This window comes from Rhinolophus sinicus, linkage group LG03 (assembly GCF_036562045.2).
Source record: "Rhinolophus sinicus isolate RSC01 linkage group LG03, ASM3656204v1, whole genome shotgun sequence".
Lineage (NCBI taxonomy): Eukaryota > Metazoa > Chordata > Mammalia > Chiroptera > Rhinolophidae > Rhinolophus > Rhinolophus sinicus.
In genome coordinates, this window is record NC_133753.1 from 991,922 (window position 1) to 1,019,853 (window position 27,932).

A 27,932-nucleotide genomic window follows, 5' to 3' on the forward strand; every position below is an offset into this window, starting at 1 on the left:
CGCCAAGCGTGCAGTGAATATCAGGACCAGGGGTGGTCTTGTGGACTGCTGCTAACCTGGCACCTTACTTTCAGGTTCCTAAGTATTTTATCATGAATTTGTGTTGAATTTTATCAGATAATTCTTCTCCATGAGATGTTTATTTTTTTATTCTCCTTCATTTTATTAATGTGATGCATTACATTGGTTTGTTGAATGTTAAAGCATTTCTGGAATGCTTTCCATTCCTGGAATAAACCTAATTGATAGTGATGTGTTCTTTTTTTATTTATTGCTGGGTTTGATTTGCTATGATTTTGTTTGGAATTTTGAAGTATGGTCGCAAGAGAGACTAGCCTGTAGTTTTTCTTTCTTGTTATCTTCTCAAGTGTTAGCACCGAGGTTAAGCCAGCTCCTGATAAGCTGGGGAGAATTCCTTCTTCACTACCTGGAAGGCTCTGTATAAGGTTAATGTTATTTCTCCCATTCTTTATTCTCCTTGTCGTTAATTGTCTTGAATACAACAGTTCCTTAAAACAAATAAACAACGGTAACTCCAATATTGCGGCCATCCGAGTCTATTATCTGGGGTTTTTTCTCCTTTTTTGCCATGTTTTGTTCTTGTGTCCTGTTAATCTTTTTAAATTTCATGCTGGAAATTTTGAGTGAGAAAGAATGAAGGCTCTGGAAGGTTATCACCTTACTCCAGAGGGCATTTTTTATCTTTGCCAGTCTGACAGCGGAAATCCACGTAGCTTCACTTGCGTGGCTCTTGCTCTGAGGCTGAGTGCCTTCCGGCCAGCTGACCAGCATTTTCTTCCTTTGCGCTGAACCGTGTGTCAACATCCTTTGCACACTTTCTGCTGGTTTGTTGATCTTTCTATTTGCAGAATATCCAGGTATTAAGAAATTCAGTCTTTTGTGTGGCATATGGTTGGGAACAAAATTTTCCCCTAGTCTTTCCCCTGTTTGACACGCATACCTTTTAAATATTTAGGTCATCACATTTATCACAGCCACTGACTTTCACCCCAGAACTGCGGTGACCTAACTGGACGTTCTACTTCCGCCTCCCCCAATCAATTTCAACAGTGATTCTTTTCAAGCCCAATTCAGGACCCGCCCCTCTTCTGAGCAATGGTCTCCATCTTACTGCGAGGAAAGCCCACCCTCGTTAAATATTCCGAGTGACAGGCTCCCTTCCACTGCAGCCAGGCCCCCTCCCGCCTCGCCTCCCGACTGGTCCAGCCGGTCCCTCTGCCTGGAATTCTTCCCCTCCCTCCTTTTGGGCGCGTTCTCAGAAGCCGCCTGAGCCTGCGCGCACGGGGCCCGCACCGCGGCTTCGGGCAGCACTTCCCAGTGTGGCCGGGGCCCAGCGCAGGACACAGGCGCAGGCGGCTTTTACCGGGTTAGCACTGCAGCCCCGCCTGCGTTTAAGAAACGTTACTTGGAATAACGGATTCTGGATTTTGTAACCTACTTCAGACCTTTTCCACTAAGAAATAATGTAAAAAACAAACTCCCGTTTTCTGCATTTATGGTTTTGAGAGTTATTTTTTGGCCAGTCGACCGTTTAATTTCTTACATGTAGACCTGGGAAGACCCTGTCGTGACCCGTGTTGTCCAGGGAGCTGCTGCCCTGCCCTCTTCCTTTGCTCTCTCCACGGCCCTTCTCCCCACCCCTCCCCAAAGCCCCGCCCCTAACTCCCTAAAGCCCCTCCCTGATCCTCATGCTCCTCCCATCCCCCTTCCGGTCCTCTCCCACCCACACCTCCCGCCCCGCCCTGCCCCCGGGTGGCAGAGCGCAGGCGCACTAGAGTCGCGCGTGGAGACCTGGGAGTCGGTGGGGGCGGGGCGCTGAGGGCTCGAGCCCAACGGCCAACGCGGCCGCGCGGGAACTCCAGAGCCAGGCTCCGCCCCCGGTTTGAATCGGTGGCCCCGTCCCCGTGCTCAGCCAATCAGCGGGCGGGGCGGGCGGCGCCTTAGCGACTCTTTGTGGGCGCTGAGCAGCCCCGCCCCGGCCCCGCCCCTCCCTCGGCGGCGGGCGGCGGCGCAGACGACGGGAGGCCAGGTGAGCGTCCGAGCCCGGCGCCCGGTTCCTCCGCCTGGCGGGATCCGGAGGGCGCGCTGGCACGTGCGGGCGGCCCTCGGCGGGCGACGCAGTGGTGCTGGGGGAGGGCGGCGGCCGGGGGACAGGGGGCGGCTTGGGGGCTAAGGGGCCCGGGGAGGGGCCCGGCCGCGGGGGCGAGGGTGCGGCTCGGGGGCTGGGGGGACCCGAGGGTGTGCGGCGGGCGCTCGGAGGCGGGGGCGCAAGCCGGTCGACCGGTGGCCCCCGCCTGCCCGCCGAGGCGTAAGCCGCCGGGGAGTCTCCTCGTGCTGCCAACAGCCTGAAGTTTCGCCGCCCCGCGCCACTGCCCGGAAAGGGGCTCCTGTGCCTTTTATCGCGCTGGGGCTCTTGACTAGGACGAACACTGGATGTGGCTTTATTGGGCGGCTCGTGAAGTGACGGCCTCCGTCGGGAAACCCCCACACTGTCTTCCCTGTGACTTGGTAAAGGTCGGTGCAGGCTCCTCCTAAGGCCCCACAAAGACCCTGCTGAGTAGCTGTGGGGCCGTGGCGGAGCCTCTCGTGGGCCCACTTGAATTTACCGCTCTGAGCAGCGTGCCCGTGGCTGCCCCTCCTCCTCCCCGTGGTCGTGACCCGTCGTGGCCGTGGCTAGGCTTCCTTCCCAGTCTGCACTCCTGCAGAATGGGGTGTGGGACAGGATGTTAGCAGTCAATGCTGCGATTTCGTCGGCGGTCCTTTTAGCAGAGCTCGGTTTTGCTGGTAACCTAATGCCTTCCAAAACGGCCCGGTCTGGGGCACCTTTCACAGGGCCGCCTGCCTGTGAACGTTCCTTTCCTTTGTTTCCTGTTTTAATTGCTTTGAAAGGGAATGTTAAGGACCTTTCTCAGTGGCTTCCCTCTGCCCTCCTGCAGTGGAGCCTCCTCTCAGCTGGTCAGGGGTAGCCTGCCTAGGTGCCGGCCTCTGGCCTCCAGGTGGTCTAAAAGCTGGTGCTCTGCCTGCCTCCTGTGCAGCCCGGCCTACGCTGCCCAGGCCAGTGTAGACTCGGGGTGGGGGTGGGTACAGGAGGACTCCCAGAGCCGGGCAAGTGAACTGTGTGCAGTGGGCTCCTTTGCCCGCCCGCCCAGCACGTGTCCCATGGGAGGCAGCTGCTGTGACTAGGAAAAGTACCAGGAGCTCGCTTCCACAGGTCAAAAACAAGCGCGGCTCTACGTTTTCGAGACTTATTGGATTACCGGGAAGAGTCCCCCAGGTAAGTTTGCTGGGAGACGCTCTGGTCCAAGCAGTGTTTCCCGCTGCGTTTCCTCTGCTGGTAGCATGTGTGCTGCAGGCCCGAGTTCACGGTTCTTTTCAAAGGAGCCAAGAAAAAAAGGAAGTTTAATGTTTTATAAATGTCCTACATGCAACTGCTCTATTTTTAGGTTTGCCATGTTTTATAATTAAAGTTGAAACTCAGAATAAAAAGTCTGTTGTGACCTTTGCAGGTTTATCTTGGAAAGAGGGCAGGCAAGTTTCCCTCACTTGCTAGTGGAACATTCACAGGCAAAGAAAGTTTGTATTTCATTCCAGGTAACAAATGTGCCTGAAATTCCTGAAAAATCTTAGGAGAAATGTCAGACAGCAGCAGGGCACAGGGCACCACGTCTCACCTGGGCACCGTTCTGGGGACCTCGCCAGCGGCTCCGTCTTGTCTCCCTTGAATGTTGCGTTTCACAGCAGATCTGATGGTGGTGTTGATTTGCCGCAGCTCACAGGAGTCCCTGGCAGTGGCTGAGGGTCATGGGCACGGCTCGAGCCTGTCCCAGCCCTACTGCCTGGAATCTGGGGATCTGCGTTTCCCACCGGCCATATGGTGTGAGGCCACCTGGCCGCCTGGGTTCTCTCTGCCTGGGAGTCTCTGGGTGGGCAGGCATAGCATCCTCCTCGCTCCACGTACCATGTGGAACTGCTCGGTCCCTCTGTTTTCTCTGGTCAGCCCTTGGTCTGGAGGAGGCTGAGGGGCAGTCCTGCGTGTTGACTCTGGAGGGTTTCGAGTGGAATACCTGCAACCCTGAGCACTTGGTGGGATTGGGGCATTTCACTAGGGACGCAGCAGCACCTTCCGGCCGATTGTGGCGACAGTGGAGGTAGGTAACACCAAACAGTTTTGTTCAGAATTAATGCGCGTCAGGCGGTGCAGTTAGGACAGCCTCAGAGCAGCTCGCTGGGTCCCCGTGCCCTCAGGCCACAGTCACTTGGGCTTCGCCGAGCGCTGTGTTGCCCACCTAGGGTTCTGTGTCCTCATCTTTGCCCCCCCACTTCTCAGGGTCACTTCAGAGCCACGCTGACTGCCGCAAACACACGCGTCTGAGGCCCTTCTGGGCTCAGCCTGACCCCTTCACCCACGCGCATGGCCTGCCCTTGAGCTCCCCCCTTCTGTAGGCTCAGCCTGCCTGCTTTCTTGTTAAGTGGAACAGCACCGGCAGTCCCGATGGGACATAAGAGCAGTGATTCACAATGACTGATTCACACTGCCCTGCTGCGTGTGCAGTGGGCAGTACCTGAAGTGGTTGTTTTCAGTGGATGGTTGCCTCCACAATCAACTTATTTGTCCCTTTTGTGCATCAGCACGGTGTAAGTTGGGACAGTGAACAAGACATGCCATGTGCAGGCCCCTCGGTTGTGACAGTGCGTGCACTCAGAGCCACGCCGCTCATACCACTGTCCTGGCCAGTTCTCTGGACAGCGTGCTGTCTTACACTTGGGTCAGCTGTGCCTGTTCCAGAAGCTCACAGAAGTACCGTGTTTTCCTGAAAATAAGACTTAGCCGGACAATCAGCTCTAATGCGTCTTTTGGAGCAAAATTTATATAAGACCCGGTCTTATTTTACTATAAGACCGGGTCCTATAATATAGTACAGTATATAATATAATTTAATTTAATTTAATATAATATATAGTACCGGGTCTTATAATAATTTTTGCTCCAAAAGATGCATTAAAGCTGATTGCCCGGCTAGGTCTTATCTTTCAGGGAAACGGTAGAATTCAATGGTTTTTTCCTTTTTTATTCAACATGTTTTATGATTCATCACGCTGTTGCCGGGCTGTGTTCCACTGTTAAATAACCACAACTCACCATTCCATCTGGGTGGGGACAGGCTGGTGGGCCATGGTGAGGAGCTGCAGGGAGCTCAGCAGCACATGTGACAGCACAGAACCTGCTGCAGGGCAGGGGGAACAGCCCCTCCCAGTGTCCTAGTAGGTGCCCTGAGGGATCCCGAGCTGGGCTGTCCACGCAGCCCCGTCAGAACCCATGTCACTAGCAGGGAGCTGGTGAGCGGTGTCTGTGCCATGGATGAGGGTCACTGAGGCACACTGTTTACGCTGGGATAAATGCACAGCTGTGGCAAGTGTTGGTGAACTTTTATGTGACACAGAAAATGTGATGATGACAGCTCTCAGCTCTGCAGACCAGAAATGCTCAGAGAAAAGGCTGGAGGGAGCTTGCTGCTTATCCTCCCGTTAGGGCCCCAGTTGTCTTGTACTTTCTGACACTTCCCCGTTAGCCAGTGAGCTGTGGGAACGCGGGCGGAGGCCACCACCACTAGGCAAGAGAGTGGGAACGGGAGCTTCGTCCCTGGTGGAACTGGGGGCCTGTGGGATTGCCTGGGGACACATTTGGCCTTCTCTGCCCATCCTAAGCTGGAAGTGCAGACAGGGAAGCCGTCAATTACTGATCAAGCCTGACTTGCAGGGAGGTTGTTGGCTTCCAGGGCTGTCCCTCAGGCCAGAGGTCTTTGCAAGGACCCTGAATGGGTGCTGGGTGTCCGTGTGTAGCTGCTTTGCTGTTCGAATGTAGGCTGGGCCTCTGGCCACCCCACCAGCCCCTGTGGCCTCCTGACCTTCCCGAGACCCTCGCTTCTGTCGACGAACGAGGGCCTAATTACGTCATTCCAGTGAGTTTAGTTTGGACCCTAAATTAAATCCGTCCTCAAGCAGAGTTGGAATTTTAGATGGGGTTGAAAATACTACTACAAGCCAGAAGTGAAGTGACTGCTGCAGAGGAACCCTTGAAACTTGATCTTTGCCCTCAATATGGGTCCTTTTTATATTAGTAACAGTAATTGCGGTTTTTGCAATTATTTTTAACCTTTTAAACCGCAGTTAGTTTTGCACCTATCGAATAGTTTGACATAACCTTATATTTATTCTTGATATACTTAGTAATTTTAAGCCAGTGGCTTTTAAACGAATGATGGGGGAGGGTGTAAAAGTTGAATTTGCAGCCCAAACAAAAAGCTTGAGTCCTTTATTACCAGAAGTAGTTGGAATATTTTTATGTGTTTCGGTGCAGTTTCATTCATCCACTTGAAATAGTGTGCAGGCAGGAGTGTGCATGGTGCTGGCAGAGGATGGCAGTGGGTTGGGCTGTCCTGTGCTGGTGAGGAAGACCTGTTTGCTGTTCTGGGAAAATCAGCCTGTGGAGGGAAATTAGCTGTGGTCACTTGTGTAATCTTTTTATTTTGAAATAACTATAGATCTACAGGACGTAGAAAAGGAATGTCTCGGAGGTCACCCGTCCCCTGGTGGCCACAGAGCTGCTTCACATGGCGTGTGCGTGCATGTGTGCATTTCTGGGCACTTAACACGCGTAACCAAGGACCCACCACCACAGTCCCTTGCAGAGTGACTTGCTGGCCACACTGACCCATCTCCAGGTCCTGTTCAGACTGTCACAGTGATGAGACTTAATTCCCTTGAGGTCCATGCAGGTTTGAGGTACCACTGGCCACCCCTGCCCGGGGTGCAGCAGCTTTGCCAAGCCCGGGAGGGCTCTTTCTCCTTTGGGGCCATGAGTGCAGCTGCTCTGAACATTCTCGTACATTTTTGCATGACCATTGGTTTTCACATCTCAAGGTTAAATGCCCAAGAGTCACTTAACCTTTTCCAATGTTAAGTACACGGGAAGTGAGATCAACCATGTTTCCCTGAAAATAAGGCCTAGCCGGACAGTCAACTCTAATGTGGCTTTTGGAGTAAACATTAATATAGGACCCGGTATTATATTATATTTACTATATTATAAAGACCCAGTTTTATATTACAGTAAAATAAGACCAGGTCTTGTATTAATTTTTGCTCCAAAAGACGCATTAGAGCTGATTGTCCCGCTAGGTCTTAATTTCGGGGAAACAGTAGGAGGCTGAGAGGAAATTCGGAGGAAGGGGACCTTTCTATTTAAGGGTGAGGCTGGCACGGGTGAGCCTTGAGAGGCTCCTGGGCAGGGTGGGGAGGGCAGCAGCCAGGCCTTTACGACAGCACCCTCCCATATTGGCGGCCACCCGCTTCCACCCCATTCTTGGGGAGCCCCTGGGCACATGGCCAGCTCTCATGGGATCCATAGGGTTGGTAATTTTAAAAGAGGAAACAAAAAATGTGCATAGTAAAAAGACTAACCCTCTGAATAACACAAATATCTGCAATAAAAATGTTTAGCTACTTTACAAACTTGAGAAGAGAGAAACTTAATGCTCAGCTTGTAGAAAGGAGGGCCCTCAGGAGGCACAGCGAGGTGGTGTGGGTGAGGCGGCCCTCTTCCCTCTCCTCTAGTCCCCAGATGGCTCAGCTTCCGGCCAGTTCAGGAGAACGGCGTCCCCAGTCTTCTGATTCTGAGAGTAGTGAGCTGCCCCGAGCCTGCGGGGAGGACCCCAGCCTGCGCCGTTCCATGCGTCCTTCGAGGCTGGAAGGAGTTGGTATGGCGTGGTGAGGTGGCCCGCGGCTCTGGCTGTGTGCGCTTGTGCCCCGCTCACCTTGGCCGTCGTGAACGCTGTCCTGGGCGTTGGGCGCAGGTGACACGTGCCTGCACCTGACATCTGTGCGCTTTGGTGCGGCTCCTCAGGGCTGTCAGCACTAGGGAGGGGCTTCTGTCTGAAAGCACTGGGACAGCCCCCTCTGGGCGGCACCCTCCGTGGCAGGCCGGCCGGAGCTCTGCTCCTGCTCCTGCTCCTGCTCCTGCTCCTGCTCCTCCTGCTCCTGCTCCTGCTCCTGCTCCTGCTCCTGCTCCTGCTCCTGCTCCTGCTCCTGCTCCTGCTGCTCCTGCTCCTGCTCCTGCTCCTGCTCCTGCTCCTGCTCCTGCTCGGGAATAGTACTCAGAGCCCGTCTCATGCTGCTGTCCTCTCCTGGGCAGCGACACTAGGTGCTCTTTAAAAAGGCACGCCTCCTGTTTTTAGTCATTTGTCTTTTCTGATGGGGATAGTAGTGCTGCTGTCCAGAAGCGGCTGTGCGTGAATTAGACTGCCATGTCCACCTCACCCAGGGTCCTGTGTGTGCCAAGGTCACCTCTGTGACGGATGGAGACTGGATCTGGGCAGGGTCTCCCAAGGGCTCTGAGATGTGCTAAATGGCGTCTTCCTGGGTTTCCCTAGGACGATGTTTGCCCGAGGGCTAAAGAGGAAGTGCGCTGACGGTGACGAGGACGCGGAGGGCGCCTTGGCCAGCCTACAGCGGCAGTCGCTCCTGGACATGTCTCTGGTCAAGCTGCAGCTGTGCCACATGCTGGTCGAGCCCAACCTCTGCCGCTCGGTCCTCATAGCTAACACAGTGCGGCAGATTCAAGAAGAGATGACCCAAGATGGGACTTGGCAGGTGATGGCGCCCCAGACTGCAGGACAGGCGCCGCGGGACCGCCTGGTGTCCACGGAGATCCTGTGTCGCGCAGCCTGGGAGCAGGACGGGGAGCTCCCTGCCCCTGGCTCGGCCGACGGCCACGCACCAGACCTGGTGTCCCATTTGTGTGGGGCGCCGAGTGCAGTGGCCCCAAGGAGCACACAGGGCTGTGTTTGGGACGTGGACGGCCCTGGGGAGGACAGGGGGAGCTTGCAGAAGTCTCTGGATCAGATATTTGAAACACTGGAGAGTAAAACCCCCAGCTCTGTTGAAGGGCTGTTTGGGGACATGGACAGTCCCTACTACGACCTGGACGCTGTGCTGACCGGCATGGTGGGCAGCAAAGCGGGCCACGGCGACGGGCTCCAGGCCTTGTCCTCTGCGGCTGCCCCGCCCCCCGGCTCTGGCTGCAAGTCGGACCTGGGTGAGCTGGACCACGTGGTGGAGATCTTGGTAGAGACCTGAGCCGGCTGCCCAGCGGGACAGTGGGACGTGTCACCCGCCGCGTGACCCTTCAGCCTCTGCTTTGTCTGTGATTACCAGCTGGGCTGGGGCAGCATCCAGTCTGCCCGCCGCCCTCTCCCCTCCTCTCTCTTTCGGGGGCGGGGCGGTTTCCTGCAGGCGGGTTGCCCGGCCCTGCCTGGCCCAGCCTGACCTGCCAGCCAGCCCTGGCCCTTGTCTTCTGAGTCCCGCCCGCCACAGCTCCGTGAAGGACGTGAGCCGCCAGCTGCATCCAGCTTCGTTTAACTTTAGATAGGTGAATTTTTTAAATTAAGTTTTACATGTTTTGGGCAATATTTGGCTTAAGATATATTTTTTAAACTTTTTATACTTTTACCTCTAGATTTTTTTCAGCTATTTTCTTAAAAGTATATTTTTTCTATAAACATCCTCTGCTGCTAATTAGAAACGTCATAACCTGAACACTTGCAGTTGGTTTCAGTTTTAAGGTTTCAATAAGGAGAGCTCTTTTTCATGAGCTTTGCTGTACCCGAGTCAGCAGTGTTCACGGGTCACAACTTTTCTCTTCAAATTGACGTGGGCCATGTCATCCACTGCTCCAGCCAGCGCCAGCACGGTGGACGGTGAGCCTGCTCTTCTGAGTGTCCTGACCAACCTGCTGTGCCAGGCTGTCCTGGGAACTAAGTGTAGGATTTGGAGGTTTAATTTATGCCTATTTATATGTAAATGTCATTGTGTGGAGGTCACAGGCCCCAGTTGATGTTGGGACACCCAGGTGTCACAGCTCCCTGAGAAGCTGACTCGGGGGCCCAGGCAGCACTCGTTGTAGAGTGCCCCGCAGGAGCCTGGCTGCCTGCCGTGTGCCAGGCGTGCTTGTCCGCGTGCTGTGCGGGTGGAACGTGCCCACGCCAGCTCTGGGAAACTGGTGTTGGGACCCAGTTTTAAGACTAAATTTATGTCTAGAATTAAATCTGGACACAGGTCATTCATTCATGGCCCCTCAATCTTGAGGGTAATTGGCAGTGGGATTTGTGGGGTGGTGCCACTTACAGGAGCTTGTATTGGCTGCGCCCGTGACCTTGCAGGACCCGAGATGGCCCACACCTTCCACATCTTTTTCTCCAGTTTATGTGTAGGAGACTGTACTCTTCCCCACCCCCACGCTTCCTGTTACTCATGCTTTTTCTTCCTTCCCGAGCCGTTAGCCAAAAAGGTTTGTTTTCTTTTGTGCATATGGCCATTCTTTAATATCAGTGATGTGCACCTCACTTTATTAAAAGATTATTCAACAGAATGGAAGCGTGTTGCTGCTTGAGTGCATCTGTTTTCTGGACGTGGGTGAGGAATTTCAGTGGGACCACACGGGGTCCCAGACAATGCTCCCTTCCCCCAGGTCTGTGCCTGAGGGCAGCAGGGTCGGGATGGGTGAGAAGCGCAGGTGTTCTGCAGGGTGGACTGTGGCCTCAGCACTCATGGATTGCTCCCTTCAGATTTTGACAGTATTTCCTTCTCCTTAAAGTGTATGTGTCTTAGAAGCAATAAACCTAAAGCAGTTTTTGTGTCTTTTAATAGCATTTCTATGTTTTAAAAATACTTGTTCAATTCCAGAGTAGCTGGGGTGTCCATTTTGGCACCCTTCAAAGTATGAAATATTCAGAGGATGTGGGCAGGGAGGGCCAGGCAGGCCTGTGGGTCAGGCTTCAGCTTTGAGGCTCATACCCCAGTGACACAGCTGAGCCCCAGATGCAACCCTGTCCTGCCAGCACCCGTCCTTCCCCCCTTGGCTCTTGTGGTTCTTTCTCAGCTACCCACTCTCATGTTGGATCCCCTGGACCTCCTGGGCTAGCTGATGGTCCTCCAGGGAGGAACAGGCGGGTGGCCAGTTGCTGCCGATGGGTTTGCACAGTAAATGCAGGACTCAGGCCCTCTAAGTCCCTGTATGCACATGGTCACGGCTTTCTGTAAACTGCAAAGGAACGCCGCTGTCCACCTCCCACCCCTCCTGCCCCTGGCCTGGCCAGTGGAACTTTGTGCAGTCGGGGCTGCAGGGAAGGGCAGCGGGACCGCGTGCAGCAGGCACCGTCACCTGTTTCCTGTCGCCTCGGCCAGGAAGGACTTTGGGATGTGCTGACCAGTGCCTAGCTGGGCACTGGGGGGCATAGGGGGAGGCAGGAGAGGAGCCAGGTTGGGGTGCATTTGGGGGCTTTCCAGCCCTGACAGCAGTGTCAGCGACCACAGCCTGGCCAGTGACAAGTTGCTAAGCTGACAAACTTCTGAGCCGTCAGTAATAAAAATACATCGAATTACCTTTTTGGGTAGTGAGATTACGAATACTGTCACATGAAGTGATTAAAAATTCACCGTCAAACGCAGGAAAATGTATCGAGATGCGTCAGGAATTAAAGTATTATTTTTCTGGAGTTTGTGAAATTTATTGGTTTTGCCTGTGTATAATCCTTTGTTTTCTCGTTCTATTTCAGTTTTCTTTTTGTCTCATTTTGTGCTTATGCTTTTGTATTCTTGTGAAAGAGCCCCCAAATGTGTGCCCTGCAGCCCTCCCTGCCCCCCCCCCCAATTCCTCCCCAGTTCCCACAGAGCAGCAGACGTGACAGGGACCAGGGATGCACATTGGCAGCTGGGTTGGGAGGGCTGCCCGTGCCATGGCAGGAGGCCTGGGCGCCTGTGAGGGGAGGCCCTTGGGATCCAAAGCAGATTTGGACTGTTCCTAGGACTTGGACGGGCATGTGCCCCGTGCCGTCTACCTGGCGTTCTCCGGCCCTTGGCCTTCTGCTTGAGCACTCAGCCAGGACAAGACCCTCATGTCTGCTGGCCACGAGGCTGCTGACGGTCTTCACTAACCGCCACGCCAGGTCCTGTCCCTCCCGCCCCACGTGGGGACCAGAGCTGCTGCCGGGGCCTCTGCCATTGCTTGATTAACTCACTTAGGTTTCTTTCAACCCTGAGCTCCAACTACTGTGAGCCATGATTTTGCAGCTGATTGGGCTTGTTCTGGTCGGTGGAGTGACTGCTTCTTACGACTTGTACATCTGAATTGGGTGATCGGTCAGCATTCACACCATGTCTCTCCCAGGTCACAAAGCCCCTCCCGAGCAGACTGGCCAGACGGCAGGACAGAGCCAGACTTGATGTCTGGTTGGATGGGGTGTGGGAGGGCATCATGGCTTCTGGCTTGTGGGGCTGGGTGGGTGAGTGGGAGGAGCTGGGCTGGGGCACGGGGCTCAAGGGGGTCTGCAGGTGCCGGCATTCACCTTTGAACCTGTGGGGGAGGCAGGACGCAGAATGGTGTGTTTTGTGTTGTCATGTCTAACAGCCTGGAAAACCACAGCGTGTCCCAGCAGGCCTCTGCTGCCGGGGCCCCAGGAGTCCCCAAGGTGGTGACGGAGGCAGCATGGCAGAAAAAATTTCCCAAACGTGCGGCACCAAAATGTCTGCGTTACCCCTTAACACAGGCCCCCAAACCACATGCAGCCTGGAGGAGCCGCCCCTGCGGGGAGCCAAGGGCACCAGGATGCTGAGTGACAGCTGCCCGTCACGGACTGTGATCTCCTGGCCTCCAGTGTGGCCTCGGCAGCACAGTGACGGCTGGGATTGCACTGCGTGTGCGGGGCGCTCCGCCCACCTCAGACCCCAGGCCTCCCCCGAGGCACAGGGAAGGGGCTGCTGGCTGCTGGCAAGGGCGGCTGCAATGACAGCATTTCTGGCACAGCCCCACGGAGCCCATGAGTCAGCAAGAACACGGGCAGATCCAGGCCGTTTTATTTGCTAAAATGTTACAAAAGTCAGTGCCCGTTCTGGCTCTGCCTTTGGACGGGGACCTCCAAGGCTGATGCCCTGGGCCAGCTGGCCCACCGGGTGCAGGAGGCCGCTGGGCGGGGACCCGGAGCCCTGGGCCCCTCGGGAGCGCCCCCGGGCTGGCGGCACCTGCACTGGGCAGGGGGGGCGGGGGTTCCTGGGACCTCAGCCCCCACTCGTGTGAGGGCCGGCTCTGCTGCAGGACCCCCCCCCCGACACTGACCCAGCAGGCGCAGACGGCAACCCTCACACAACAGGTCTGGTCACCACCAAGCAGGAGCTGGGACTTCCTCAGCCAGCGGCCGTCCCGGCTCAGCACACGTCACTGGGAAACAGGGGCATTTTCAGGCGGCGGCTGCACCGCCGCCCGTGCCCGTGGAAGGGCATCTGCAGAAAAGGGCTGCGTGTGATGACAAGGCTCCCCTGCCTGTCGCCTGGTGTCCCTGAGAGCTGGCACGGAGACGGCGCACGGTCAGGACACGCGGCCGCCCGCCCTGGCCCACCCACCCCGCTGTGGGCGTTTCTCTCCGGCGTTGCTGAGACACCTGGCCATGCAGCGTGACCAGAGGCATGGGGACAGGTGCACAGCTGCAACTCCTCAGCAAATGCTGGGACCCCGCCCACCATGCAGGGCCACACTGCAGACCAGGCCAGCCTCTGCATCCCAAGAGACTACAGCCCCAGCCTGTGGCCCTCAGGACAGTGGTGGGTCCCGCTTCCTAGGTGGGGTCACATGGCCGGATGGTGGGTGTCTGGTCTTTGTGGAGGATACTGCTGCCCTTCGTGCTCTCGCCCCCAGGACCCACTGCTGCACTGGCCAGGAACTCCCCTGACAGCCGCTGTGGCATTTGTCTTGGTGCTTTAACACAGCCTGTGCCGTGCACCTCCAGAACTTTCTCCCTCCTCCCATGCGGTCTTCCTAGAGCAGATGGACACAGAGTGCTGGGCACCCCTGAAGAGGGCCTCCTGCAGCCCATGGTACCTGTCAACCGACACCACACTTGCCCATCTGCCCTCTTCCTGTCCCAGCTCCAGATCAGGTCCTCGTCTCCCCGCCCCAGTGGCCTCTGCTTGGCCCTCACCTGCAGGGCTCTCTCCCCGCCGACCATCATAGCAGATCGTGCTGGACCCACCACCACGTGCCACCCCTGCCTTCTCAGGGGGTGCGGTGTGTAGAGTGAACCCCAACCATGCTCTGAGGCCCCTGGTGGGGGAAGGAGCCGAGGGAGCCGGCTGGTTGTGGCGCTCCTCAGAAGACCTGCTCCAGGGCCGGGCAGGAGACCTGTCCTGGCAAAGGCTTCCCCTTGCCCTAATAAGGGGGCTTCAGGAAGAAGCCCCTCTCCCACCCACTTGTCTGTCCCCTCCTGCTTGAGCCCCTGTGATAGGTGCCACTACAGCTATTGCAGGAACGTCAGACCATGGAGGAAAGCTGCTGAACAGGCCATGCAGTGCCTCCCTGCTTCCACCAGGTCCCCTGAGACACCCCCACCCCCGCCCGCCCCGAGCTCTGCCCTTCGGGTCTTTGTGGGTGACACATTTGTACCGCAGTAGCCCACTGCTCTGCACAGTGGGAATGCGTTCATGTGAATAAACCAAGTGACTGAGACGCGCAGGCCCAGGCAGCCAGCACAGCCTCCCTCCACGCCGTCCTGCGCTCACCTGGGTCTGGATCAGCGCTCTGCAGCCCTGCACACGGAGGCTGGACACCCCAACTTCTGCAGCCTCCCGGAGCTCGGAACCTTCCAAATCGTGACCCTGGCCTCCGGAAAGGTTCTAAGACACACACCAGTCAGCCAGCAGGGCGGCGAGGAAAGGGTCGTTTCTGCTCCCCTTCTTCCAGCAGCCTGCTCTCCCTCAGCCTTTGCCACTGCCACCCACTACCCTGCTGTCACCTGTCACGGGGCTCATGGCTGTCCTCTCCAGGACTGCAAGGCCCCTGCACCTTCACACCTGCAGGCCTGGAGCTGAGCCTCCAGGTCAGGCCGCCTCCCCTCTGCCCTCCCAGCTGTTTTCCTGGCATCAGGACACAGCCAGGTGACGCCTATCGGCTCCTTCCAGTCCCTTGCTTCCTTCCTGGAGAGCCCAGTGTGGCCTCATCTCATGCCCCGCCTGCCTGCGCCTTCTGTGTTTTCCATGTTTGGAAATTTCCATAATACTTAAGCATGGAAAAGGGTCTTTGCCAATTTGACTGCCCACAGCCAGCCCTCCTTAAAATCCTCATTTTCTTTGATGACTTCCCAGCAGGACTGCTGCCTTGTCCCCTTCCTCTACTCCTCAGGGTCCCCCCCTGGGATGCCTGTCCAGTGCCCATGGCCACGACCCCATCTGTGGCCCCACCTCGCCTTCCCCACCTGCTGGCCTTGTCCCCAACCTTGCAGGAGCCACTTTCTGACCGGCTTCGGTCAGGAGGGGCAGTCCTGGAGGGGGGGCAGGGGGGGCATCCCGCAGATGGTTGTCGGCTTCCAGGTCGGTGGCCACCTACTTCACCTCACCTGAGCGGCATCTACTCCGAGGACAGGGAGGAAGTTTGCTTGGCAGTGGGACTCGCGCCACAGGCAGTGGGACGTGGCCGTGCTATTTGTGCTCTGAAGAGCTCTCCAGAGTTTTCTGGATTCAGGACTGGAAAAGGACGCATGAATTAAAAGCAGCCTTGAGAGCCTTCAGAACAGGAGCGGAGTGGGGCCGTGGCCCTTCGGAATTCTGAAAAGGGCATCCCCTCAGTTATTTGTCCATTTATTCCAACAACATCTGCCCCGCAAATACCAGCACTTCCTCCTCCCCACAAGCATGTCCCTGACTTGTTTCCACACCGGACTGTCCCCTCCAAGGGGCAGACACCTGCCGGCCAGGTGTTTCACTGGTTGTGTTCCCTGACGGTCTCAGGCATCTACACTCGTGCTGGTCACAAAGGTGGCACAAACCAGGAGCAGAGTGAATGCCTAGCCCCACAAACAAATGATGGCTGTGCACTGTGCCATCCACTGTGCCAGGCCTACACGGAAGGGAAGGGGACAGCTAAGTGCCTGTCATTGCCCACTCGCCCCAAAGTCACACCGACCTCCCATCTCACAACACTGTCCAGTTCTGCCCAGTCCCGACACCCAGGACCACCCATGCCCCTGGGTGTCCCAGGGTCACACTGCTACCAAAGGCTCCTCTGCCCACCTGCTGGCTTGGCCCACACCTTGGGGAAGCACCACATCCAGAGGGCACACCAGCCATCTAGGCATTGCTGATGGCAGCTTCCTGAGCTCAGGCCTCCATCCCCAGGCCTCTGCCGGGGGTGTCCTGGGGCAGGCACTGGCTCGGACCACAGCAAGCAGCTCTGACTGGGCCCGGGGCTGGAGCCCAGAAGGGCCTGTTTGCACAGCTCCCTGACAGAGTCGGCCTGTCCGCAGGGCGCACAGAGGGACCAGGGGAGCCAGCTCACGCCGACCTTCACCTCCTCCCTCCAGGGCCTTGACCTCCAGCTGCACAAGCACTGCCACCCTCAAGTGACACCTGTTTTTCTTTCCGTGCTCAGTGACAGGATATCTTAGAAAAGACCATCCATATACAACTTCTTTGTGATTTCCCATGGGTGACTGGCCCCAGGCACCACCAGGAGCACACAGGCGGGCTGACCTGTGGGTTGAGAATGTCCCTCCAGGGCACGGGGCCGAGTCCCCCAGGAGATCCCTCTCTCGCACCCCCAGCACTCACATTGAGACCTGGTCACTTTGTTTCAGGTGAGCTCGCCGGGGGCGGGCAGAGACTGACCATGGCTCCAAGAGGGAGGGCCACAGCCAGGGCATCAGCTGTGCCACCGGGCCCTCCCAGGGAACCGTACGACCCAAAGGTAGCAGGGACTTCAGGAGAGACAACGCTCTCTTTAAAGATAAAAACAAAGGCCTCGTGTCCATTTTGTCAATCAACAGTATAAACGCAGAGTTGCTATAAACTATTAGCCCCAGTTGAAGTTCATTACCAGCATTTGTGTGCAGACCCAAGGCCTGGTTCCTCACCACCAATCTCTAAGAGATGACGTAAGGTGGGAACATCATCAGTCACCTGCTGCACTGGTACTTCTTGAAAAGCAAACCTAAAAATGTTCTCATAGCTGAGAATGGGCTGAAAAAGGAAAGAAAAACATACCAAAGTTAGGAGAAATACACATGTCATGTCACCTGATTCCAAATACATATTTTCAGTACAAGTAAAATCTAAATGATTGTACTGTCACATGACATGTTCATTCCCCAAAGTCACTGTGCTGTGCACAACCACGTAATGAAAGCCACAGGGTGTGTGGGAAGAGCGGGATAGGGCACAACACTCAGACCTGGAGGCGTGAAGAAAGATAGGCGCCAATCAAAACTTTAGCACCATTTCCCTGTGTTAAGTGGTTGAGCTCCATCCATACAATAAATCAGGCACTTCTCGGAGAAAGACCTGAGGTCTACAGGTTGTGAGGTGCGGGAGGGAGGGCTGTGAGGCAGGTGGGACCCTCGCCCCAGGTGGTGACGGGTTGGGGAAGCTGAGAAGGCTGGGCAGCGCCTGGGACCTGAGAGCGCAGGCAGCTTTCTGCATTCACCTGGTGTTTCTGCAAAGTGTGTTACGTTCAGACTGTTCCCTGATACATCAATCACGGTGGAAGCAAGTCCTGCTTCCAAAAGAAGTGATTGCAGAGCTGGCTAGAGGGTCTAGAACCAGCCAAAGATTTTCTCCCTTTTTCCTCTTACTTTTCTTGTTCTTACGGAGTTCGGGATAACCATTTGGGAAGAGATGGCAGAGAAAGGGGGTAATGGAACAAAGAGGAAGAGGAAGGATCAGAGGCAGTCACAACACAGGTGGATACTGGTGGTCAGGCCGGGAAGGGCAGTGGTGAGGGGCGAGGGGACAAGGCCTGGGCTGAGGGCAGCTCCAGCGCTCCGTCATGACACACACTGAAATGTGACTCTGGGTGAGACTAATAAGTAGCTGGGCGATTCAGACAAAAAGCTCCCCCCACCACCCCTCTGCTCTGAACTGGGGCCAGGAAAGCATAGCCAGGTGGATGGGGAGTGGGCGGACTGCAGGGTGGAGGTGAAAGCAGGGAGAGGAGGGAGGGAGGCTGATGGGGCTGAGGAGTGTGCATGGTTGCGGCCCAGCCCGAGTTGCCCCCCCACCCCGGGGGCAACCATTTCTGCAGCCTCATTCCTTCCCTGGCTCAGGAAGATGGGACTGCTAGCCACGTGGCCTGGGACAAAGGCCAGACCCTGACCCTGGTCAGCGCACCGCAGCCTGAGATCCGCTGGCCTTGCAGCATAGAAACACCTCCTGCATACTCTTTAGAAATACCTCAGAAGGTGAGATGGCAGCAGTCCCTGTCACCCAAGGTCCGCCCTGGTGAGGTTGCTGAAAACCACACTCCTTTTGGGCAGAAGCAGTTCTTGGCGGCTCAGGTGCTATGGCCCTCTCCGGGAGTTCAAAGAACTGAGAAAATTGTTCGAACTGGGCTGAAGATTCCTGAAAGCCTTCAAACTGCCCCCAGGCACCGCTGTGTTCCCCTGGGTCCAGACCACCAGAGGTGTAGGTGGAAAAGCCCTCACTGAGCCCAGAGATCTCGGCTTCCCCATCTGATGGAGGAAGGTGGAAGCGCATCCTCACCCACTCCACGTGGGCAACACTCTGTCTCCCAGGCACGTCGCTTGCACCGCTGTCTTCAGAAGCCTGGTGGAGGGAAACCTCGCCTGCAACCTCTGCGAGGTCACTGAGAAACCTGCTTAGAAGGGGCATCTGGCCGGGCGCTCCTGCCAGCTCCTGCGGGCCTTCCATGTCGGCGCTGCCAGGCCCGCACAGACGGGAAGATGCTCAGGAGACATACACGCTGCTGTACTGGAAGGCCCAGGGCTGCACGCGGCCTAGGGGGCCGCCCGCTTGCCCACTGCCCCGGTGCTGATGCCTGGTGTGGGTCCAGCGTCGCTGTGGGACAAACACAAACCACGTGCACAGCCTGGTCACCCAGGGAAAGTGACCGAAGTCGCCGCCGGGAGCACAGAGGCTTGTCTTAGAGACTCACTAGAGGCTGTGGGACGGCCCGGCCTGGGAGGTGGACGAGCTGCGGGGTCCTGCTTGGGCCAGGTGGGCAGAGGTCAGGAAGGCCCACTCTGGCCAAAGCGGGGGAGAGTCCGGCACCCGGGGAGGTCAACGCCCATAAGTGCCCTGGCGGGAAGGGCCGGACGGCAGCCGAGAGTCGGGGTCAGGCGCGGAGGCCCCCACGGGGGCCCGGCCTGCGGCTCCCGAGGGGCGGGCTCGGGGGCGCTCGGGGCCCGGCGTCTGGCTCCGGCCGGCACCCACCTTGGCCGCGTCCGCCCTCCGCCTGCCGAAATCGCCCGCTGTCGCTTCGCCTAAGTCCGGCCCGTTGCCCGGCAACGACGCGCACCAGCCCCGCTTCCTGCGTCGCGGCCGTGACGCCAGAATTCCGGCGCCGCGCGGGGCGTGGCAGCGCCAGGCCCCGCCCCCTGAGCTCCGCGCGCGAAGTGAGTGGCTCGGCGTCCTGCACGCCGGCACCTCCCAGATGCAGCGGGAAGAGGGCCTCCTATTTCATCGTGCGAGTCGTCGTGCCGCAGCCCCGCACGGCCCCAGGCCCGGGAGTGCCCCGACGCCGCGCTGCCCCGCGTCACCCCGCGCCGCCCCGCGTCACCCCGCGGCCCTTGTACTGCTGCACCGCTGCACTGTGCTGTCGTGCGGCTGTGATGTCTGTTCCGCAGGCTCCGGGAGGACGGCGACCTCTGCCCTGCAGACTCCAAGAACCAAGTCCTTCCTAACGTGTGGAGAGATGAGGGTCCGCTGCTTGCAGGGGGGATAAGGGGCGCCGCCCCCTCCCTGCCGGACCCCATGTAGTGCCCTGATTGTCGGTCTGGTCACCAGCCCTCCTGCTGCCACTACTCAGGGCAAGGGGCACCAATGAACCAGCCTTGCCCTCCTGCCAGCTCCCCTCCCAGGCATTCCGGGCTTTTCCCCATCAGCCCCCACCCCAGTCTTACGAAATCAACTTTGATGTGTAAGGTTCATTCCAGCCTCCCCAGAAGGGACCATTAGGCCCTGGCGGAAGCCCTGATCCATACCTCGTCCCCCAGGGGGACTACCTTCGTGCTCACATGTCCCCACCCTGTGACCTTGAGCCCTGCCTAGGCCCTGTCCTACTTGCATGAACCACCCACTCTCTCCCTGGTCCTTCTCAGCCGAGCTACTGAAAATACTAATTTTAAATATTACCAGATGAGATCATTCTCTGAAGCCTGGACCACAGCCTCCTGCCCCCTCCCCTGCTTCCTGAGGGGCACAGCAGCCTGCACTGCAGTGTGCGAGCAGTGCAGTCAGGCTGCCAGCACTGCTGGCTCCCTTTTGCCTCACTCAAGACCACTTCGTCCACAGTGGTCCTGCTGTCCACCCACTGCTTGGAGCCATCCTCCACTCTCCTTGCCCTCCTCAAGTCCAGGGAGTTGGAAAGGGATAGGAGTGTTGTCCTCGTGCAGCTGGGGAAACTGAGGCCCAGGCCCAAAGACCTGAGTGGGAAGTGTTGCCAGAGCTGGAACCAGCTCTTCCACAGCTCCCCACGCCCTGTCTGAAACTCAGTGAACAGTGAGGAGGGCATGTGACCCTCAGGGTGCAGGATGAAAAGATTACCTGGTGTGGCAGCTGATGAGTGCCTCCCAGCGAAGGCCATGGCCTGATCCCCAGAATATGTGAATACAGGATCTTCCAAGGTAAAAGGGACCTTACAGACGTGTTTGTATTAAGGCTCTTGAAATGAGAAGATGGTCCTAGGATATGCTGTTGAGCCCAGTGTCATCACAAGGGCCCAGCCCTGGCTGCAGGAGGAGTGGGGGCAGCCCAAGTGACTGACAGGTGGCCTCTGGCTCCTTGGGCCAGCATCTGAGCAGACTAGGCATGACATGGGGCACCAGCCGAGGGCCAGGCCTCCAGGAGGGTGGGCAGAGCAGGGAGCTGTTCAAGGTTAAAAAGTTTTACCAGCTGGGGGGACTGGCCGGAGGGGCAGGTCCTCATTAAAGTGGGGGTGCAGGGGGTGCAAGCCATGACTCCCCAAGGGGCCAGGGAGGGCGTGGGTATGGTGTGGCTCTCCCAGGCACCTCTCAGGAGGGACGCCTCGGTCCATCCCTGAGCCCCAGCCCTGCTGAATAGGGAGAGGACAGCTTGTCTGCCGCCCCTGAGTCAAGCCTCCTGTCCTAGCGTCAGGAGGCAGGAGCAGCCTCCCTCCAGAGCCCCTCAGTGTCCCTGATGAGTGATTGTGAGGGATCCCTCACCCCCAGAAGCACTAGGTGTCCTGCTCCTCTGGGGTCCTCACCACACTCCTTGGGATGAGTTGAGGAGGGCGCTTGTCCCCAGGCTGGGAGTGGGCACTCAGCTTGGGGGAGAGGGGCCAGCATCCCTAGAGCCCTCCCGACCACCTCTGTGCAAAGGGCCTGGTGGGAGGACAGATGGCAGCTGAGGAGGGGCAGGTGCCCAAGCCACCCTGTTGTGCCCTCTACCTGGGCTGGGCCACGGCAGGGATGATGGCAGCAAGAGCTAGTTTTGCTTATGCTGCTGTCTGCTTCAAGGAGGTATCAATCACTGATGGCCTGGGCATTCCTGGGGCAGCCGGCCACGGGGGCTGGGGGGGGCAGTTGGGGTGTTCTGCGGAGGAGCTGGGCCCGCCAACATGTGGCTGGCAGCCCCTGCTCCTCACCCAGTCCCCACCAGTGCCCTGCACTATAGTACCGGTACCCAGGTACCCAGCCTTGGGAAACTGTGGGCAAGCCTGGGACCCCGGCCAGGGCCAGGGCTGGGTGTGGCACCCGGTGCCCCTGGTTTAGTGGTCCCAGGGAGGACGTGGAGTCTGTGCGAGTCAACTGGAGAGAGTACTGCTGAACCACCGCAGGCCCCCACCCCATGGGGTGGTACATGGAGATGTGTGGGGCCTTGTATGCGCCAGGGATGGCCACAAGTTGGGCCCTTGTCTCCATGCCTCTGGGGGGCACAGCAACTTCTGAGTCATGCCCAGCTACTATGGCCTTCACAGTGGGGTATCTATCCCCAGAGGGGGACATCAGGATAGGGCTAGAGCTGGGCATGATGACAGGAGCTCCTGGCAGCATAGGGCTCTGCGGCAGCCTCACTGCCAGGCTTCGGCTGGGGTAGAGACAGTCGGGGGTGGCACAGACGGGCTTCCTAGGTCTCACCCAGGCAGCTTTCTCCCGTCTGACCCTGGGATCTGGGGCCAGGCTGGGACTTCCGAGGCCTATGCAGGCAAAAGAAGGGTTGGGGAGGGAGGAGGAATCCGGCAGAAGTTGGCAGGAACCAGTCTGGCAGGCCCGGGGGGGGGGGGGGGGGGGGGGCAAGGGCCAATTTGTGGGCAGTCTCCCTCTGCATCCTACAGCTGGCCATCTGTGGGTTACACTGCCTGGGGGGTCCAGGCCCTTCCAGAGATGAAATGGGGCCCATGGGGGCGAGCGCAACAGGTGATGCTAGCCTTCTGCCTCAGAGCAGGAGGCGAGGGGAAGGGGCAGCCCCTGGGTTGGGGGGTCCCTGCCCACCCCCATCCTGGGGCCCAACTCTCCAGCTTCAGAATAAGCAAGGCTCCTGCAGGACAGTGTAAGCCAGCCCAGCCCTCACCAAGGCCAAGGGCAGAAGTGCCCCCGGGAGGGCACCTGCCCCAGCGTCCCCCAGGCCCTGGCTGGCCAAGGCTCCCAGGGACCACTTAAGTGCACAGGGGCCAGCAGTGTGTGGCTCTGTTCCTCGCTCAGTGGCCATGTTAAATCCCCTCTTCCTGGCCTCTGCTTGGGTGGGGCAGCCCACCAGCCACCCTCTCAGGACCCCATGTTCCCCCTCCCCAGAGCTGAGGGGAGCCCCCTGTGCATTGTGCCTGACAATTAGGATATGTCACATTGTCACATGGAGTGAGGCCACTTCATTTTGATGGGGCCCAGGGTCCACGCGGCTTTGCCAAGTTCCCATGGCTAATGGGGCAGGGGGACACAGAGCTGGGTCTGTGTCTGAAGGTCTCTGATTGCACAGGTCTGCCCCTTGTTCCCAGACCACCACAGCCAGACAGGCAGGCTGAAACCCCTGACAGACGGTGGACACACCCAGGGACATAGACAGCTCTCCCCGCCCCCCACTCTGGGTGCCCACAAGGGACTGGCTCCCTTATGGGCAGAGCAGAGCAGGTCTCCAGGGAGGGAGGTGGAAGCAGGGTCTCTGGCCCCAGGTCATGCTGTCCAGCCTGAGAAGAGACAGCAGGGCAGGAGAGGTGAGAGCCACCTGAAGGACAGGGCTGTGCACCGTCATGCCGTGGGTTAGGGACACCGGAGGCTGCCAGGGCCTCTTCCCGGCACTGATGTGAGTGCCTGTCTGACCTGCTGCTGGAAGGCTGCCCGGCCGCAGCCCACTAACGGGAACTGCTGAGCATGAGTCATCCAGCGACAGGCTCACCTGGGCCCTGCTGGCTGTGTGCATCCCAGGGAGCCCAGGATGGTGTGCACCCGTGTGTGCACATGTGAATGTGTGTGTGTGTGTCCTCAGCCTGCTGTGCAGGTCCCGGCACGTGGGCCCGAGGGGGTGCATGTGTGTGTGTGTGCCCATCTCTGAGTGCATGGGGACATGGCCAAGTAGATCTGTGTTGGTGTGTATGTCTGTGTCAAGTCTGTGTGTCTGGGTGGCCCTCCTGTTGCAGCCTGGCCTTCAGGTAAAGGTGTGTGTCTCCCTTCATCCATCTCCGCACCATTCCCGGGCAGCCCTGGGAATGGCCCTCCTTGGCAGGGTCCGTGCCCTCCTGGGTGTGTTCTGGCCCAGGCTCCCCACCCCAGTGCCCTTACACCAGCCTGAGCCTCAGCTAACTGCCTACTTCCACAGAAAGGGAACTCTCTGGGGGCCTCCCCACTCCCTGCCCACTCCCCCAGCCCTGCCACCCTCTGCACAACCCCCAAGCTAGAGCCCAGGGTGGCCCCCAACCATCCAGCTCCAGCTCTTACCAAGTACCCTCTGCCAGCTTCTGGAACATCCTGGGACGGGCCAGCTCCCTCCTCCCGTGGTTGCCCTGGTCTAGGCCTCCTACTCTTGCAGGGCTCCTGACTTCAGCAGTGCCCCCAGGCACACCCCCAGCTGCCTGGTGGTCTTTCCTCAGCTCCCAGTGCCCAGTCTTGCTGCCTCCTGCCCCATGCACCATTGGGCCTAACTTTCAGCGGGTGAATCAGCCTTGGCTCTCTCATGCCCGTCCTCTGCACACGCAAGACTCGGTTGTCTCTGCCCCTCTGTTCCCTCTCTCCCGAGGTCCTAATTTCGACTGTATGCCAGGGGCCTTCCAGGACGGCTTCCCATCCTCCCACCCCCACGGCTGCACCTTGCTACTCCGCAGAGCACAGCTCCAGATCGGGAGGCTCCAGGGCAGGGTCAGATCATAATCCACAGCCTCTTTCCGTACTGCCCCTCCCCCAAGGGCGCCCCGCATCCAGTTTGTGGTTAAAATGTCTGTCCCCGGCTTGGGAGGTAAGACTGCGGCGCGCGGATCGAGTCCGGGAGCCTCCGCACCGCCACTGGACACCCCTCCTGGGCAGGGGTCCAAAGTCAACTCTGGACCGGAAATGCTGGGCTGGGGGCACGGGGCTGGGCCAAGTTAGGGGCGGGGCGGGCCTGCCGCGGGCACCCGGCCGGGGGCGGGGGTCCGACCAGAGAAAGTACGTGGGCGGGCCTCGGGGGCGTAGCGTAAAGGGCGTGGCCTGGTTCTGGCGGGGAAATTGCCTGGTGGAGGCGGGTCTTGGGCAGGGCCTGGCCGTCTGGGGGCGGGATCAAGAATACTGCAACCAATGGGCTGAATGAGGCCGGCGGCACCGCCCGTTCTCGCTCCGCAGTGGCGGAGCGCGCGCTGGGCGGGCCGGGGCGGGGTCCCAACAGTGGCTGGGTCGCTGGGCGCGGGCTCTGTCCGCAGTCCGAGGCCGGCTGTCAGCGGCAGCGCAGGCCAGCTGAGGTTTACAGCTGCGCCCGCCCGCTCCCCGGGCCCCGGTGCGCAGGGGTCGGACCCACGACTGGACGCGACGGGCCGCCGCCGGCCCGCATCTCCCCGCCGCCGCGATGTGCGACTGCTTCCACATGGTTCTGCCCACCTGGCCTGGAACCCCCGGCAGCGGTGCGCCTCCTCTACGCCTGCAGCCTACTCCCCCGGGTCGGGTGGGCGGCGCAGGGGCGCGCGCAGGACGGGTCTGGGCGCGCAGGGCGAGCTGAGCTGCGGAGCTGGCCGGGGTGGGGGTACCTGGGAGACCGGCCTGTGGTCTCGCGCGCGTCTCTGCGCCTCGGTGGCTGCTCGGTTCTCTGCCTCCCTACTCCTGCGTCTCGCCTTTTACCTGTGCCTGTCTTTCTGCCTTCCACGCCTCTCCGCCGCTCACTTTGTCTCTCCGGATCGCTGATTCATCTCTACCACTCTGCCGCTCCGCGCCTTCTCTGTTACTCACTGTCCCTGTCTATCTCTCCCTCTCTGTCATTGTCCCCCTGCTGTAATCCTCTGGGAAGTTGTCCTGTCCCTAGAAGCGGCAGCTTGGGGAGGGCAGCATGTGTGGGTGGGGCAAGCTAGCCGAGCGTCGCCACTCCTGCCCTCTGACATGTTTTAGGAGAGAGGAGTTAGAGATACTGGCCTTGGTCCAGGGCTGTTAGGCTGGATGGGGTATGGTCCATGGTGTAGCTACTGTATGGCTGGGTCACTGGTTAGGTGGGGGCTTTGGCAGGACTAGACCTGAGGTCTGGGGCTTGGTGAGGGGCTTGAGTGGGGTCAGAACTCAGGCCACAGGGTCCCCAGTGCTGGGCAAGGGAAGGTGGGTGTTGCCCATGGGGCAGTATCCCTCCCTGTGCACCTCTGGCCACAGAATGGGAACCAGGTGCTCTTTGTGTCTGGCATCTGTCTGGCACTGGGCCTGGTGCCAGGGCCTGATCATCTCAGCATATTGGAGGGCAGGGTGGGGCAGGACAGGGGCAGTCCTTCCAACTCCAGGTCAGTAATGCGACAGCCTGGCCACACCCAGGCCACCTGGCCAGCTGCCTGCAAGGGGTTGGGGCCGAGCTGCATTGGCGCAGTCTGGACCCCACTCCTTGGGGAAAACAGATCGATGATGATAATGGCGCTACTGATGCAGAGGGGGTGGGGTGCCCCTCATCCTGGGCATGCCCTGCAGCTGCAGCAGGAGCCACCATGGCCTCTACTGTTGCCCATTTGTCTGCTCAGCACTGAGGCCCAGCTGACCTCCTGTTTGGCCCCCCCTTACCCAGATGGGACCCTGATTCTTCCTGGACAGCCAGCAGGAGAATGATGGCCAGTGTTGGTTGGTGGGTCCCCAGCACCCCACCCCAACTGTGCTGGTCCTGGCCCACCTCACTGGGGCCCCTGGGGATGGTGGCACATCACAGGGAGAGGAGATGGGGCCCGAAGGACATGGATTGTTGCTCTGCCTCCAACTCCCATGCTGGCCTCTTCTTCATTCACAGGCTGCCCAGAGACCCCCCCAGACTGCAGGGTGTAGGGTCCATCTCACCCACCCTCCAGCCTCGCAGAGGCCCTTGTTGGGCGCCCCTTCCCAGCTGACGCCCTTATTCTCCGCTTGGACTTAGTGGTTCCCCGGCCTCCTTGTGTCCAGCCTATAGCACCATCTGCTCTTAGAGAAGAAGCTCAGTGTCTCTCCTGGGGCATTGGTAGGAGACCTGCTGGATCAGAGCAGGGGCTGGTACAACATACAGATTCCCAGCCACCTTTGCATGAGGCAGGGAACATGCATTCCTGATAAGTACCCTGAAGATTTCTTTGGTCCAAGCCTTTTCCAGCCACAACTCCTTCCTAGCAGGCCAGGGGGGGCTTCCCACCCTCGTCCTTCTGCCCAGTCCAAGCCTGCCCACCTGTGCCCGCCATGTCAGGTCCTCTGAAGACCCCTCCCAGAGCCTGTCTGCACCTCTACCCCAGGCCTTGGGGAGAGAGACTCTCCTGCCTAGCCTTCACGCAGAGGCTGCACCCTGGTGGCTGCGCCGGGAACATACCAGGCATCCACCCAGCCTGGCCCGCTGGAGCACCCCTCCCTCCCAATGGCCTTCCCAAGTGACCCTTCCTTGTCCCTATGTGGGAGAGGAGCTCCACCTGGGTGCACCGCCCCAATGCAGGGTACCAGCCACTTCATCCCATGATGGGCACCAGCTGTCACACGTCTTCCTATCCCAGCGCCCGATGGTCCCTTCCAGAGGCAGTGCAGGGTCCTGGGCAGCTAGCCTCCTGACTCCTCCCGGCCTGAGCCCCTGCCTTACACCTGCAAGCTCCTGGCTTGGCCTGAGACCACCCCATCCCCACTTTGAGAAGCCCCCGCTGAGGGGGGGTGCCTGCCACCCATCCATCCCTCTGTGTGTTCCAAGGGCCCTGGGACTTGGGAGATCATACATCAGGGAGCAGGGGCTCACCATTGTTCATTCAGCAAAGGTGAGTCAAGTGTGGCTTCCACCATCAGTTCAGCCTCAGGTACGTGGAGGAGTCAGGGAGGGCTCCCTGGAAGGGACAGCAGCACATACAAGAGGCCTGGAGAGAGGCAGCTGGTGAGCAGCAAGGGGATTAACAGGGTGGGTCTGGGGGTGGGGTGGGGGTTAAGAATGGAGAAGGGCAGTGACCAGGCTATTAGGAGGGAGAGCTGTGGTTTGAGGGCACCAGGGAGCTCCAAATGGTTTTAGGGAAGTTCCTGTGGGAAGAGAGGAGGCTGAATGAGAAGATCTGGGGGCTGAGAGTGGGAGGTAGGGTGAGCCCAGAGGGGCACGGGTGTGGACAGGGAGCCTGAGCTGGACAGTGAGACCTGGAGGCGCTCCCTGACCCCATCCCCACTCCAAGATGGGCAGCTGCCCATCTTGGCTATGGGTCTGGTCAGAGCCCTCAGGGGCCTCTCTGTCAGGCCCCACACCCCCACTGCCTCGACCTCCAGGTTTCCTTGTTT

At 58.7% G+C, this 27,932-nt stretch overlaps 3 protein-coding genes across 8 annotated transcripts in view; 2 read left to right on the top strand and 1 right to left on the bottom strand.

Moving 5' to 3' along the window:
- The first annotated feature begins 1,895 nt into the window (after positions 1-1,895).
- On the top strand, positions 1,896-10,447 carry CDCA4 (cell division cycle associated 4). Of its 6 annotated transcripts, none has more exons than XM_074326788.1 (3): positions 2,034-2,050; positions 7,636-7,778; positions 8,451-10,447. In XM_074326788.1, the coding sequence occupies exon 3, from the start codon at positions 8,455-8,457 to the stop codon at positions 9,154-9,156; it is 702 nt and encodes a 233-aa protein (XP_074182889.1). In that variant the 5' UTR covers positions 2,034-2,050; positions 7,636-7,778; positions 8,451-8,454; the 3' UTR covers positions 9,157-10,447. The 6 variants fall into 6 exon arrangements, with proteins under 6 accessions (XP_074182886.1, XP_074182889.1, XP_074182890.1 ...); XM_074326789.1 differs by lacking the exons at positions 2,034-2,050; positions 7,636-7,778 and adding exons at positions 2,231-2,535; positions 3,233-3,295; XM_074326786.1 differs by lacking the exon at positions 2,034-2,050 and adding an exon at positions 6,564-6,743.
- Positions 10,448-12,913: 2,466 nt separating this feature from the next.
- On the bottom strand, positions 12,914-25,041 carry CLBA1 (clathrin binding box of aftiphilin containing 1). The gene is made up of 10 exons (XM_074326738.1): positions 25,009-25,041; positions 24,727-24,924; positions 21,723-22,292; positions 19,285-19,525; positions 18,812-18,909; positions 18,286-18,657; positions 16,934-17,076; positions 15,459-15,585; positions 14,626-14,739; positions 12,914-13,416 (listed from the first exon to the last, which is right to left on the bottom strand). Exons 1-10 carry the CDS (start codon positions 25,039-25,041, stop codon positions 13,279-13,281), a joined length of 2,034 nt encoding a protein of 677 aa, XP_074182839.1. The 3' UTR covers positions 12,914-13,278.
- AHNAK2 (AHNAK nucleoprotein 2) overlaps positions 24,883-27,932 on the top strand; it is a 32,167-nt gene continuing 29,117 nt past the window's right edge. Inside the window, 1 exon segment of the mRNA XM_074326739.1 lies at positions 24,883-25,111. Within this exon segment, the coding sequence (XP_074182840.1) occupies positions 25,057-25,111 (55 nt within the window). The 5' untranslated portion in view covers positions 24,883-25,056.

Bases quoted from the DNA above. Each gene is read 5' to 3' on its own strand.
- CDCA4 (XM_074326784.1), top strand. From the start codon at position 3,823: ATGGGCACGGCTCGAGCCTGTCCCAGCCCTACTGCCTGGAATCTGGGG. The intron at 4,170-8,450 runs GTAGGTAACACC...GGGTTTCCCTAG, and splicing joins CGATTGTGGCGACAGTGGAG to GACGATGTTTGCCCGAGGGC.
- CLBA1 (XM_074326738.1), bottom strand. From the start codon at position 25,041: ATGCGGGCCGGCGGCGGCCCGTCGCGTCCAGTC. The intron at 17,077-18,285 runs GTATTTCTAAAG...TTCCTTTTTCAG, and splicing joins CTGCCATCTCACCTTCTGAG to CCCATTCTCAGCTATGAGAA. The intron at 15,586-16,933 runs GTAATGAACTTC...GTCCTTTTCCAG, and splicing joins GGGTCTGCACACAAATGCTG to TCCTGAATCCAGAAAACTCT.